The 14556-nt window shown below is 40.4% G+C and overlaps 1 protein-coding gene across 2 annotated transcripts in view; it reads right to left on the bottom strand.

Annotated features, from left to right (window-relative positions):
* CMPK1 (cytidine/uridine monophosphate kinase 1) overlaps positions 1–14556 on the bottom strand; it is a 44613-nt gene that overhangs the window by 3299 nt on the left and 26758 nt on the right. The window contains exons 2-5 of one of the 2 annotated variants that reach the window (XM_005543448.3): positions 8441–8587; positions 2768–2920; positions 813–889; positions 508–604 (exon numbers count right to left, since the gene is read on the bottom strand). In XM_005543448.3, the coding sequence (XP_005543505.1) occupies positions 508–604; positions 813–889; positions 2768–2920; positions 8441–8587 (474 nt within the window). The remainder of the gene's footprint in view (positions 1–507; positions 605–812; positions 890–2767; positions 2921–8440; positions 8588–14556) is intronic. The other variant, XM_065523048.1, reaches the window with a different exon arrangement.

Raw genomic sequence — 14556 nt, forward strand, 5'->3', positions numbered from 1 at the left:
AAAAAAGAGAGAAGTGGTAAGTCATGGAAACCTTCCACCTGTGGTGCTATTTGTTCTGTGGCAGAAGAAAGAAGCCTGGAGCTCTTGAGCTAGATGACTTGCCATTCATGTGATCCAACTCACATTTCTTAAAATACCAGTTTTCTAGTGCTTGGGAGCAAGTTCAGAATTCATAAACCACCCATTTCTCATGAAGAACAAGTTTGAAGTTGTAAACCTCATTTTAGGTTTTACTCAGATAGGAAAAAAACCCTAATTTTTCATTTAGTCCCCAGTGTCTTCTTTTCATTTTTTTTTTTTTTTAAGAGACAGAGTCCCAGTATGTTGCCCAGGCTGGTCTCGAACTCCTGTGCTGGGATTACAGGCATGAGCCACCATGCCTGGCTTCCAGTGTCTTGAAAAACTAACTAATCTGTGATAGTATTTCTTTTTCTCCTGCCTACCCCAAAACAAATAATCACGTTTTTATTTGACATATTTTTTTAAAGACAGGCTAGGAACACTTACTTCATCAACAGATTTAGAAGCATCTATTTTCTTGACTTTCCCCATTTCTTCATATAAGTCAATAATTGGCTTTGTTGACTGAAGGTATGTCTGAATTCTGCAAAAGTAAATATTGCAAGGTTCTAGGTATCTATCCTTTCTTCTATATGTCATAGAAGAGCTCACAGAACACTGGATCTGCCCCGACTGATTGACTTAACATCTTAAACAAGCCATTTTACATGTTTAAATGTGACTCTTTTTTTCCTATACCAAATAGGGCAGGTCTGGGATTGAAGTGGTTGTATGTAAAAACTGCAAAGTACCTCTTTTCCAAGCTCTCTCTGTTGTCATCACTCCTACCACTACTCTTTCCCCTCTCAAGACATCGTTCAATACAGATCTAAAAAGAGATATAAAGTTATCAAAAACATAAAGATATGAATTTGCCATTCTTTTAACCTGAAAAGAAAACAAGAGTTTAAAGAGATGACCAAAAAAACCCCTGCAATAAACCCAGTGTGTCTAATTCATTAATCAACATGCAAAGTCCTTTTAAAATTAAACATGTGGTTCAATTTATATAAACTAGGTTAAATAAGTACAGAGCATAATAAGAATTCATTCATGACTCAGTTTTTCCTGTGTATTTTTTTTCAAACTGCAATAAAAAGATCTGTATGTGTATGGTCCCATCTCAGATCTATTATTAACTTATTAGGTATGAATTACATGCCTCAAATTTTGTTTCATTTTTGCCTGCTTTTTGATAATTCCATAAATTTCCAAATATTTGAGTCAACATATTTGCATTTGAATAAAGCATCCCTTGTTAATTGTGAATAAACATTCCTTAGTTATAAAGCTGTGGTAACATTCTAAAGTTAACTTTGAAGGGTAAATGAAAACATATTTTTGGGGGTTGGAAGACGAGAGTTGCGTTTTAAAACAATGCAAAAGGCCAGGCATGGTAGCTCATGCCTACAATCCCTGGGAGGCTCTGCACTCTGGGAGGCTAAGGCAGGTGGATCACCTGAGGTCAGGAGTTCGAGACAAGCCCGGCCAACATTGCAAAACGCTGTCTCTACTAAAAATACAAATATTAACTAGGCGTGGTGTGCGCGCCTGTAATTCCAGCTACTTGGGAGGCTGAGGCAGGAGAACTGCTTGAACCTGGGAGGTTGCAGTGAGCCGAGATCATGCCACTGCACTCCAGCCTGGGCAAGAAAGTGAGACTCCATCTCAAATAAAATAAAATAGAAAAGAAAAGAAATAAAATAAAATAAAATAAAAATAAAATAAAATAAAATAAAATAAAATAAAATAAAATAACGCAAAGGCCGCAGCAAGTCTCTCCACCAGAGGCACATTTACAGTTCAACCTAAGAACAATCAACTTCCTTCAAGGTACTAACTACTTCAGGCTTCTTAATTAAATGATTCTGAGAAATGTATTTAGTTATTCAAAAGTATGTCTGACTTTGTTATTAGAACTACCAGAAAGAAAAGTACATTTTTTTGCTTTTTTCAAGATCATTTCACTCTTAAGACAAATCAGGCTATCCTGTACATTTCTTTTTTTTTTTTCTTTTTTTGAGACAGTCTTGCTCTGTTGCCCAGGCTGGAGTGCAGTGGCGCAATCTTGGCTCACTGCAACCTCTGCCTCCCAAGTTCAAGCAATTCTCCTGCCTCAGCCTCCCAAGTAGCTGGGATTATAGGCGTGTGCCACCACACCAGGCTAATTTTTGTATTTTTAGTAGAGACGGGGTTCCACCATGTTGGCCAGGCTGGTCTTAAACTCCTGACCTAAGGTGATCGCCTGCCTTGGCTTCCCAAAGTGCTAGGATTACAGGCGTGAGCCACCACACCCGGCCCTGTATGTTTCTTTAAAACAGAAAGTTTTCCCAACTTCTCAGAAACGTGTTTCTCTTCCAGTAAACAACACCCTAAGGCAAGATACTCTTTGATAATAATGTCTACCTAAGAAAGTAGTTCAGCTTCTTACCTAATATTATTATGTATGTCAGTTCTTATTTTTTAAAAATCAAAACTGATTCTTGTTATTTTGAAAATAAAGGAAAATTTAGCTCCCCAAGGCTGCCAATGCCAAATAGTTTTTAATACTCCAACAGCAAGACAGTGCTATTCTGTCCATCCAATCCACCAATTCAAAAAACACTGCTGCCAATATAAAATGTAACTAAAAAATTCCTTTGTTTTTTTCCAATAGTTGACTAACAGTTGCTTAAAGCCTATGTGGGCAGATGAAGATTTTCATTACCTCATTATTACAGTCAAAAAACAGAACGAAAGATACATCTGCCTTCCCATCCATGGTCTTGTTCCAACCTTGAAGGTTGTCTTGATTTCTTGGAAACCCATCAATCAAGAATTTATTCTTCTGAGCATTGGCAGCCATTGTCTGATCCATTTCCTAAAGGAAAAAGAAGATTTAGGTTCAATACTACATTAACAAAATGAAATTTCTCAAGCATGGTAGTGTATACATGGGTGTTTGTTTTATTATTATTATTTAAACCCTAAGTAAAGGGTGGAGGGTACATAGCAAAAAAAGACTAGAAGGAAATCTATCAATGTATTAACATGGTTGCCTCAAGCTGGTGTGGTTATGGGTATGTGCTCCTCTCACAACCATCTCATTTTTACACACAATTTTTTTCTATGGTTTCCAAATTTTCTACAGTTAAGTGTATGTTACTTTCACATACACATTCACAAAGTTATAAATAAGCAATAAAAGCAGCAATAAGAGGAAAATAACCATTAACCATTATCTTTGCTTCAGCAACTAGAGACCCTGTCTTGTGTTCCCTTTGCTCTTCCCAAGTCGTTTTGCTGTAGTGGAAAGTATATTACTTCTACAGGTGCTCAACTCTGCTATTCATGTAATTCAAGTCCAACAACACAAAGCTTTGGACAAATATAAAAGACTATTAGCATTAATTATTAATGTACGATAAAATACTTTTTAATGGAAGCTAATTAAACCCAAATGTCACTGGCTGCCCCAAAACAAAGGGAACAAAAGAACACATTCAGAAAGATAGCAAGAACAACCCATTTCACCATCCTCTTCCAAAGCGTGAATTTAGGTAGAATGTGGGAATATGTAAATATGAGACAGAAATCTCTAATCTCCAAATCCTTGCCACTTCAATCACCACAGGATAAGCGCAAGTACACGACTGTAATAAACCTTAGAGGAGCCTCTATTCCAAAACGAACTGACATTCAGTACTCTCCATGTTCAAACTTCTCTGGTTCCTCAAGAACAATGGCTGTCAGGACCCATGATCCCTTTATCTGAGAATTGCTTTTAACCTATCATCTAGCTTCTTTGATATTTGCAAAACTTCAGCAGAATGCTTTTGGGCCTCTGCTATAGCCTTTCTACCACAACTATGGTAGTGGAAGATATCTGAAGAACGCACATCAATATCATACTCATTCAGCATACACTCATTCGAGGTCTACCATCAGGGAACATGAAGAGCAAGGTCATGACTCTTGTCCCTGGGGGGAGTCACAGTTGAGTGCATGACAAATATGTATACACACATGTGCTAAGTTCTATAATCAAGTATGCAAAGGATGCTATAGTAAAACAAAGAAGTCAGCACAAACTGCAAGGAAACTGCCAAAGAAAGCTTTTCCAAAGAAGTGGCAGTGGAACTGAATCCTGAATAATGAAATGGCACGTGTAGGCAGATAGGGATCAGCGTCCTCCAGATAGTGGAAACTGGAAATATAAATGAGAAAGCAAAACCGCTTAAATGAATCTATTAGCCGGCACAACTGACTCTTAGGATATGTGTGGAGAGTGGTGGGAGATATGACTGGAAAGTAAGCAAGGAGTAAGACTCATGAAGAACTTTGTATGGGACACCAAGGAGTCTGAGTGTTATTCTGGAAGCAATAGAGGAACATTTAAGAATTTTAGGCAGTAAAATAACAGGCTCATATTGCCTTTTAGAAAAAAAATCACTTTGACTGCACTGAAGAGGATTAATCAGAAGGGGACAAAGATGGATTAAAAGCAAAAAGACTAACTAGGAGTCAGTATAAAGATGGATTAAAAGCAAAAAGACTAACTAGGAGTCTCTACTGATAGTCCAGGTAAGAAAAAAAGAGGATGTGGCCGGGTGCAGTGGCTCACACCTGTAATCCCAGTACTTTGAGAGGCCAAGGTGGGTGGATCATGAGGTCAGGAGTCCAAGACCAGCCTGACCAAGACGGTGAAACCCCATCTCTACTAAAAATACAAAAATTAGCTGGGCATGGTGGCTGGTACCTGTAATCCCAGCTACTCAAGAGGCTGAGGCAGAGAATTACTTGAACCCAGAAGGTGCAGGTTGCAGTGAGCCGAGATTGTGCCACTGCACTCCAGCCTGGGTGACAGAGCGAGACTCTGCCTCAAAAAACCAAAACAAAAAAAAAAACAAAAAACAAAAGAAAAAAAGAGGATGTGAACTAAGGTGATAGTAATGATAGAGAAGAGACTAACAGAAGAGGATTAAAAGAAAGATAATTGGAAAGATACGCTCACTGAATGGATTTGGGAAAGTAAGGAAAAGGCAGGAGATATAGATTGATTCCCAGATTTCTGCCTTGAATAGCTAGGCAGATGGTAGAATCATTAAGCAAGACAGGAAGCAAAGGAAGATCACATTTTAGACAATACACTCAGCCTCTGACATGCTGATTTTGAGACACTTGTGAGACATTCAGATAGAGGCCTAGTAGTTAGGTAATTAAAAATATATGTCTAGAATTCAAAACAAACATTTTGTTTTAGAGCTATAGACTTTAGCAACATTAGCATAGTGAAAGCTTTGGGTATGGCTAAAACCATCCAGAAAGAAACACATAAAATGAGAGCCGAAGAAGACCAAGTATAAAACCCTGAGAAGCATCATGGTTTTGGAAACTTGCAAAAGAATAACTATTAAAGAGGATTGAGAAATAGCAGTCACTCAGTAGGGAGAAGAAAAAGAGATGCTGTCATAAAGAACAAAAGAGGAATGATTTTCAAACAGACTGATCAGAGTTAAATACTACAAGAAAAATAATGACTAAAAGTATTATTTGATAGAGATCATCATTGGTAACACGCAAGAGCAGCTGCAATGGAGATGGAAACAGAATCTGACTGCAAAGGGTTAAAAAGTAGAGTGAAAAAGTAAAACCATATAGTCTGCTCTTTCACAATGCTTTCTCTGCTTTATAGAGCAGAGAAAGGACATTAGAGAGAGGGAATGGGGAGAGAGGATTTGTTTATTTTGCAACGGAAGCAGGTTACTTCAACCTCTGAGACAAGATGTAAGAAAGTGTTTATGAGCCACTTTTCATCCCCAATGTCTTTAGTTCCAACCAGATGCTTATATAGCTCTTTTCCATCAGGCTTCAGCTATTTCTTGTTGTTCCCAATATTGCACTTCTTTTTCTTCCTCACTGTTCTTATATGTGAAAATACCTGTTAATGATTATAGTTTTAGGAATCTAGAATGAAAAGTTACCTAGTAAATACAAGGTGTCTGTTTTTCAGATGTGACATACATTCATTCATTCATTCATTCATTCATTCATTCATTCATTCATTCGAGACGGAATCTCGCCCTGTTGCCCAGGCTGGAGTACAGTGGCTTGATCCCGGCTCACTGCAACCTCCACTCCTGGGTTCAAGTGATTCTCCTGCCTCAGCCTCCTGAGTAGCTGGGATTACAGATGCCTGCCACCACTCCTGGCTAAATTTTTTTTTTTTTTTTTTTTTTTTGTATTTTTAGTAGAGATGGGGTATCACCATGTTGGCCAGGTTGGTCTTGAACTCCTGACCTCGTGATTCACCCACCTTGGCTTCCTAAAGTGCTGGGATTACAGGTGTGAGCCACCATGCCCGGACTTTTTTTTTTTTTTTTTTTAAGAGATGGAGTTTCACTCTGTCACCCAGCTTGGCGTGCAGTAGCATGATCTCAGCTCACCAAAAACTCTGCCTCCCAGGTTCACGCCATTCTTCTGCCTCAGCCCCCCGAGTAACTGGGATTACAGGTGTATGCCACCACACTTGGCTAATTTTTTATATTTTTTGGTAGAGACGGGGTTTCACCATGTTGGCCAGACTGGTCTCGAACTCCTGACCTCAAGTGATCCCCCTGCCTCGGCCTCCCAAAGTGCTAGGATTACAGGCATCAGCCACTGCACCAAGCCTCAGATGTGACATATTTTAGTTTTGAAAGCTATTAAGTCTTAGCATTTCACATTGAAGCTGGTGATGCACCAGAAAAGTAGACACCATGGCTGAGCGAACATCAATGATGAGAAGGACGTGGGTTAAAAAAGAGGAAGGGCCATGCGCTGTGGCTCACGCTGTAATCCCAGCACTTTGGGAGGCCGAGGAGGGTGGATCATGAGGTCAGGAGAGCGAGACCATCCTGGCTAACACAGTGAAACCTCGTCTCTACTAAAAAATTTTAAAAAAAAATTCACCAGGCATGTTGGTGGGCACCTGTAGTCCCAGCTACTCGGAAGGCTGAGGCAGGAGAATGGCGTGAACCCAGGAGACGGAGCTTGCAGTGACTCGAGTTGGTGCCACTGCACTCCAGCCTGGGCGACAGAGCGAAACTCCATCTCCAAAATACAAAAAACAAAAAACAAAAACACGAGAAAGAAGAAAGAAAGAGGTTTAGGGGCCAGGCACGGTGGCTCACGCCTGTAATCCCAGCACTTTGGGAGGCTGAGGTGGGCAGATTACCAGGTCAAGAGATCGAGATCATCCTGGCCAACATGGTGAAACCCCGTCTCTACTAAAAATACAAAAATTAGCTGGGCGTGGTAGTGCACACCTGTAATCCCAGCTACTCTGGAGGCTGAGACAGGAGAATCTCCTGAACCCGGGAGAGGAAGGTTGCAGTGAGCCAAGATTGCGCCACTGTACTCCAGCCTGGCAACAGAGTGAGACTCTAACTCAAAACAAAACAAAACAAAAAAGAACAAAAGAAAGCAAAAAAGAAAAGGGAGCAGGGGAGGGAGGATAAAAGAAGAAACAGAAATGGAAGAGAGTAACTGTCTGAATGTTGGGAAGAAAGGACCAAGTGCACATAAATGGATGTTAAGTTGAGCTACAGGTGATCCTAAATCAAAGTAGAGAATCCTTGCCACGGTCCGATTTCTTCCCAGGTGAAAGCAAAGTTTCTAGTTCTGCCATTCTCAAGCATAACCACCTTCCACAAGCAAGAAATTCAATACTCGGAGCCACATGTGGTGGCTCTCTCCTGTAATCCCAGCACTTTGGGAGGCCGAGGTGAGAGGATCACTTGAGCCCAGGAGTTCCAGCCTAGCCTAGGCAACATAGTGAGACCCTGTCTCCACAAAAAATAGAAAAAAATTAGTTGGGTGTGGTGGCATGTACCTGTAGTCCCAGCTATTCAGGTGGCTGAGGTGGGAAGATGGCTTAAGCCTGGAGGGTTGAGGCTGCAGTGAGCTATGATCAGGACACTACACACCAGCCTGGGTGACAAAGACACTGTCTCAAAACAAAACAAAACTTTTGATATTTTTCATTACACACATGAAAGGTGGATTTATTTTTATTATTAATGTTGTTTGTTTATTTATTTTTGAGAGGAGGTCTCACTATGTTTCCCAGGCTGGACTTGAACTTCTGGGGTCAAGCAATCCTTCTGCCTCAGTCTCACAAGCAGCTGGGACTACAGGCATATGCCACCACTCCTGGCTTTTAAAAAAATTTTTTTTTAGAGATGGGGTTTCACTAGGTTGTCCAGGCTGGTCTTGAATTCCCAGCCTCAAGTGATCCTCTTGCCTTGGCTTCCCAAAGTGCTGGGATTACAAGTATGAGCAACTGCCTGGCCAAAAGGTAAATTTAATTTCTTGTTTCCTCGCTGGTTTGAACTGGTTGGCATTCATTCACACTCCTTACCCTCTTTAATAAACTGATGGTTATCTCAACTGGTACAATCTTTCCTTCTTTAATGTACTTTTCAATAAGTTCACCATACTGTGAATCTGGGTTCTTCCTTTCATCACGAAGCAGCTCTCCTGCAGAAAGGTGTGTGTAGCCATATTTCTGGAAGAAGCACACATAAGAAAAATATCAGAATTCATTCAACCCAGTGGTGGGATTATACTTTTTTCCTTTGTATCAATTTCTATATTCTAATTTTTCTATAATAAAGAAGTTTTGCTTGTATGTTAAATAATAAAGAAAAATTTAAGATATTTCACATAATCCAGTTTCTTAATGGGTATCTTTATTCTTCATAGCTATAATGTTCATGTAAATATATCCTGGCTGGGCACAGTGGCTCATGCCTGTAATCCCAACATTTTGGGAGGACGAGGTGGGTGGATCATGAGGTCAGGAGTTCGAGACCAGCCTGAACAACATGGTGAAACCCTGTCTCTGTTAAAAATACAAAAAATTAGCCAGGTGTGGTTGCGGGTGCCTGTAATCCCAGCTACTCGGGAGGCTGAGGCAGAAGAATGGCTTGAATCTGGGAGGCGGAGCTTGCAGTGAGCCGAGATCGCACCACTGCACTCCAGCCTGGGTGACAGAGCAAGACCCCGTCTCAAAAAAAAAAAAAAAACAGAAGAAGAAATGATCAAAAGTGTATTTTATTAAAGGTTTTTTAAAAAAACTCCCATCATTTACAGAAAATAGAAATAAGTACAAAACTGTTTAACTCCTTAAACTCAATTTAAAATTATTCCCACACCATTTATAAATGCCTACTTTAATCACTGAGTATACACAAACTTCTGAGAGTTGGGTGCAGAAAGAACTTTATAAAAAATGAGGTGTGACCTACCTTCCCACTTACTATAGACCCTTTTTGAAAAGCATTTTTCAACTACTATCCACAAAATTTTATGGCAATTTTATTTCCCAGTTTATTTTGACTCCTACTTGGAACTCTTTGCTTGCCGAATGCTCTACTCTGGTCTAGTGATTATAGCATATGGTAATATTGAATAAATGGAAAGACAAACAGTACTAAACAATGGCAAACACTCAGTGAAACACCAACAATATACAGAGCACTCTGTAATGCTCTACTGTATGAACAGATACATTTAGAAGCCCAGTTAGTAATTTAGAAATTAGAACACAGTTTGCTTCCTGACATGGGAGAGTTCAATTTTGCAAGCTTTATATTGCATTAAAATGGGTGTTGGGTCTGGTATCACTTTAGGTGATGGCTCACGCCTATAATCCCAACAGCTGGTGAGGCCAAGGAGTGAGGATCACGTGAAGCAAAGGAAGGAGGATTGCTTGAGACCAGGAGTTCAAGTCCGGCCTGGGCAACACAGGGAGACTCCATCTCTATGAATAATTTTTTTAAAATTAGCTGGGCGTGGTAGTGCATGCCTATGGTTCCAGCTACTCAGAAGGCTGAGGCAGGAGGATTGCCTGAGCCTGGGAGATTCAGGCTGCAGTGAGCCGTGATCATACCACTGCACTCCAGCCCAGGCAACAGAGTGAGACTGTGTCTCAAAAAAATAAATAAATAAATGAGAAACTAGTTGGAAATTGTAGATATATACAAATAATCTTTTAAAAAATAATTTAGCTGGCATGGTGGCTCATGCCTATAATCCTAGTGCTTTGGAAGGCCAAGGCAGAAGGACTGCTTGAGGCCAGGAGTTCAAGACCAGCCTGGGCAACACAGCAAGACCTCGTCTCTACAAAAAATTTTATTTTTTGTTGTATTTTATTACTTATTGATTGACTGAGATGGGGTCTTGCTCTTTCACTCAGAGTGGAGTGCAGCAGCACAATCACCATTCACTGCAATCTCAACCTCCTGGGCTCAAGCGATCCTCCCACTTCAGCCTCCTGAGTAGCTGGGACTACAGGAATGTGCCACCACACCCGGCTAATTTTTATTTTAATTTTTTTATAGAGATGGGGTCTCACTATGTTGCCCGGAATGGTCTCAAACTCCTGGTCTCAAGCAATCCCTTAACCTCTGCCTCCCAAAGTGCTGGAATTATAGGCAAGAGCCACAGCACACGGCCTCTACAAAAAAATTTGTTTAATTTACAAACAATAATTAGGGGCCAGGCGTGGTGGCTCATGCCTGTAATCCCAGCTACTCAGGAGGCTGAGGCAGAAGAATCACTTGAACCCAGGCAGCAGAAGTTGCAGTGAGCCAAGATCACGCCACTGTACTCCAGCCTGGGCTAAAGAATGAGACTCCATCTCAAATAATAATAATAATTATTACTATACGGTTTGTCAAAAAGAAAAAACCACCTTACTTGCAAAGTCCAAGGAAACAAAGAATTCAAATGAATATAAAGATGTCAAACCTATACACAGGTGTCTCATGTTCTCAGTCACATTCCATTTTTGTAAATTATCTATTTAGCAGCTTTTTATACTATATTTTTCTTAAGGATTTTGCTAATAATGCTTTCCTCTTACCACAGTTACAGCAACAACAAAAAAGCAACTATCACTTACATATAAATTATTATGGCATTTTAATAATAGCTAGACTTTAAAGAGCATATTTTCAAAGCATTCTGCTGTCATTAAGTAATCACTGAAGCCAATTTTGAGGAAAGCAAGAATAGATATTTTCCAGCCTTAACCAAAACTTTTTCACATTCTCTGAAATTTCCTTGCAATTAAAACTTAGTGGGTAACTAACAACAGTCTTAAGAGCAACATTCAAAGCCACAGCAACTTACAAATACTGTAGCTACAATTATAAGCTACTATTGAACTAAAAATAGTAACTATTTTTGTTGTTGTTCAGACAGGGTCTTGCTCTGTCGCCTAGGCTGGAGCACCATCTCTGCTGACTGCAACCTCTGCTTCCCGGGTTCAAGCAATTCTCGTACCTCAGCCTCCCGAGTAGCTGGGATTACAGGCGCCACCATGCCTGGCTAATTTTTGTATTTTCAGTAGAGACGGGTTTTACCATGTTGGCCAGGCTGGTTTCCATCTCCTAACCTCAGGTGATCTGCCCACCTCGGCCTCCCAAAGCGCTGGGATTACAGGCATGAGCCACCATGCCCGGCCTAAAGATAGTAATTTTCTAGTGACAAATATATACACTCAATTCACTTAGAATAAGTGCCTAAAATTTTAACTGAAATTTCTCCTTTAAGAAGTTGAAAAACAATTCAATAACCTTTACGGATCATGCACTAAGATTTGGAGGGAGAAAAAAGCACCATGTTCACAACGAGTACAAAATGGCATTCTATTTTACTCCAACTAGGCAAATGTTGACAACTTTATGGGGTCAAATCTCAAACTATATCTTGTTCAATTTCTCTCACTTTTTTTTTGTTTTGTTTTTGGAGACAGGGTCTCACTCTGTTACCCAGGTTGGTGTGCAGTGGCACGATTTCAGCTCCCTATAACCTCCACATATATACATATGTGTGTGTATAGTTTGTTTGAGACTGTCGCCCAGGCTAGCGTGCAGTGTCGGCTCACTGCAAGCTCCGCCTCCCGGGTTCACGCCATTCTCCTGCCTCAGCCTCCCAAGTAGCTGGGACTACAGGTGCCCGCCACCACACCCGGCTAATTTTTTTATTTTTAGTAGAGACAGGGTTTCACTATGTTAGCCAGGATGGTCTTGATCTCCTGACCTGGTAATTCGCCCACCTCAGCCTCCCAAAGTGCTGGGATTACAGGCGTGAGCCACCACACCCAGCCATATATTTATATTTTTAATATATGATAATATATTATAAATTTTATACTATATTACATATATTATAAATTATATACTATATTACACACACATTTTATATATTATATATCATAAGTTATATGATATAAATTGTATAATATATGAAAATGTAATTTATATATTACACATTATATTAACTTCTATGTTTTTTAGTCTTGCTGTCTCTAAATATATATAAATATATGAATATATAAAACTATATATAGGCCGGGTGCAGTGGCTCACGCCTGTAATCCCAGCACTTTGGGAGGCTGAGGCGGGAGGATCACGAGGTCAGGAGATCGAGACCACCCTGGCTAACACGGTGAAACCCCGTCTCTACTAAAAATACAAAAAATTAGCCGGGTGTGCTGGCGGGCGCCAGTAGTCCCAGCTACTCAGGAGGCTGTGGCAGGAGAATGGCGTGAACCCAGGAGGTGGAGCTTGCAGTGAGCCGAGATTGCGCCTCTGCACTCCAGTCTGGGTGACAGAGCGAGACTCCGTCCCCCCTCCCAAAAAAAAAAAAAAAAAAAACTATACATATACACATACATCTATAGTTTTTTATATATATTTATATAAATATATATTTTATATATATATATTTTTATATTTATTTTATATATATATATAAAACTATTAGGTGTCCTTCAGATTTACATCTGTGAAGCACTGAAGACTAAGGTTATGTTGCATTCTCCATAAGACTACTAAACCTTAAAATCTTTTTTTTTTTTTTTTTTTGCCATGAACCCATATCTAAAGAGAGAGCCTTAAAATCTAAATGCTGGTTACATGCTGTCAACAATCTACCTTCACCCAAACACCCCCAAATGCTGCAGGTACTATGGCACGGCGGGGAGGCAGTCATCCAGATGCACCAGTCTGGTGCCTGCTGCAAACAACAGCTTTAGAGCCCACAATATCCCAGCAACACTTTATGTAAGTCTATTATCTGTTTCAAAACATTTCTTTTTTTTTAGACGGAATCTTGGTCCATCACCTACGCTGGAGTGCAGTGGTGCAATCTCGGCTCACTGCAACCTCTGTCTCCTGGGTTCAAGCGATTCTCCTGCCTCAGCCTCCCAAGTAGCTGGGACTATAGGCACCCGCCACCATGCCCAGCTAATATTTGTATTTTTAGTAGAGACGGGGCTTCATCAAGTTGTCCAGGCTGGTCTTGAACTCCTGACCTCATGATCTGCCAGCCTCGGCCTCCCAAAGTGTTGGGATTACAGGTGTGAGCCACCGTGCCTGACTGGTTTTTTGTTTGTTTTTCAGGTGGAGTCTCACTCTGTTGCCCAAGCTGGAGTGCAGTGGCGCAATCTCGGCTCACTGCAACCTCCGCCTCCAGGGTTCAAGCGATTCTCCTGCCTCAGCCTCCCAAGTAGCTGGTACTACAGGTGCCCACTACTGCACCCGCCACCGTGCCCAGCAAATTTTTTAATATGTTTAGTAGAGACAGAGTTTCACCATGTTGGTCAGGCTGGTCTTGAACTCCTGACCTCAAATGATCCGCCCGCCTTGGCCTCCCAAAGTGCTGGCATTACAGGCCTGAGGCACCACACCCGACCTCAAAACAGCTCTAATAGTACTTTTACCAATTACAGACAATCTCTGACTGAAGATGGTTCAATTTACAATTTTTCGACTTTACAATGGTGTGAAAGCATACACATTCAGTATGCTCCTCATTTATGATGGGGGTTACCTCCAAATCCATCGTAAACTGAAAATACTGTACTGTAAGTTTAAAACACACTTTGACTTACTACACAACCACATTTTAAGTTGAGGAACATCTGTAATGTAAATAAGACATCTGATAAGGATTTTCCAGAAAAAAATACCTGCCATCCCTGGGGAATTTACTTTCCTTTGACTATAAGAATACACTGCCCAGATATTTACTGGCCAACGTTTTAGAATTTCTTCCAGTCGCACCTATAGAGGTTAGAAAAAAGGGTTTTTCCTGTAATCACTCTTAAAGGAAGCTTATCATTAAGAAAAAAATTATGTCTAGCGGGAGAAAGCTGAGTATAACATCTGACTTAAATTGCTAGTGGATTCCTAATCTCATTTTTAGTTTGCACTCACAGTATCTGTAAATGTGTGCATTGCATTTGACCATGCATATTTCATCGCAAATCCACATATTAAAGTATGGAAGTTCTCAATGAAGCTAAATATTTTCTTAAGCAGAAAGCTTTTGCAGAAAACCTCCAAATTAGCGTGAAGCATGTTTCTTTTTCTAATTAAAGAGTTATATTTTAAATTAGCCAGGCGTGGTTGCACGCGCCTGTAATCTCAGCTACTAGGGAGGCTGAGGCAGGAGAATGGCTTG

Source organism: Macaca fascicularis, chromosome 1 (genome assembly GCF_037993035.2).
Source record: "Macaca fascicularis isolate 582-1 chromosome 1, T2T-MFA8v1.1".
Classification (NCBI taxonomy): Eukaryota; Metazoa; Chordata; class Mammalia; order Primates; family Cercopithecidae; genus Macaca; species Macaca fascicularis.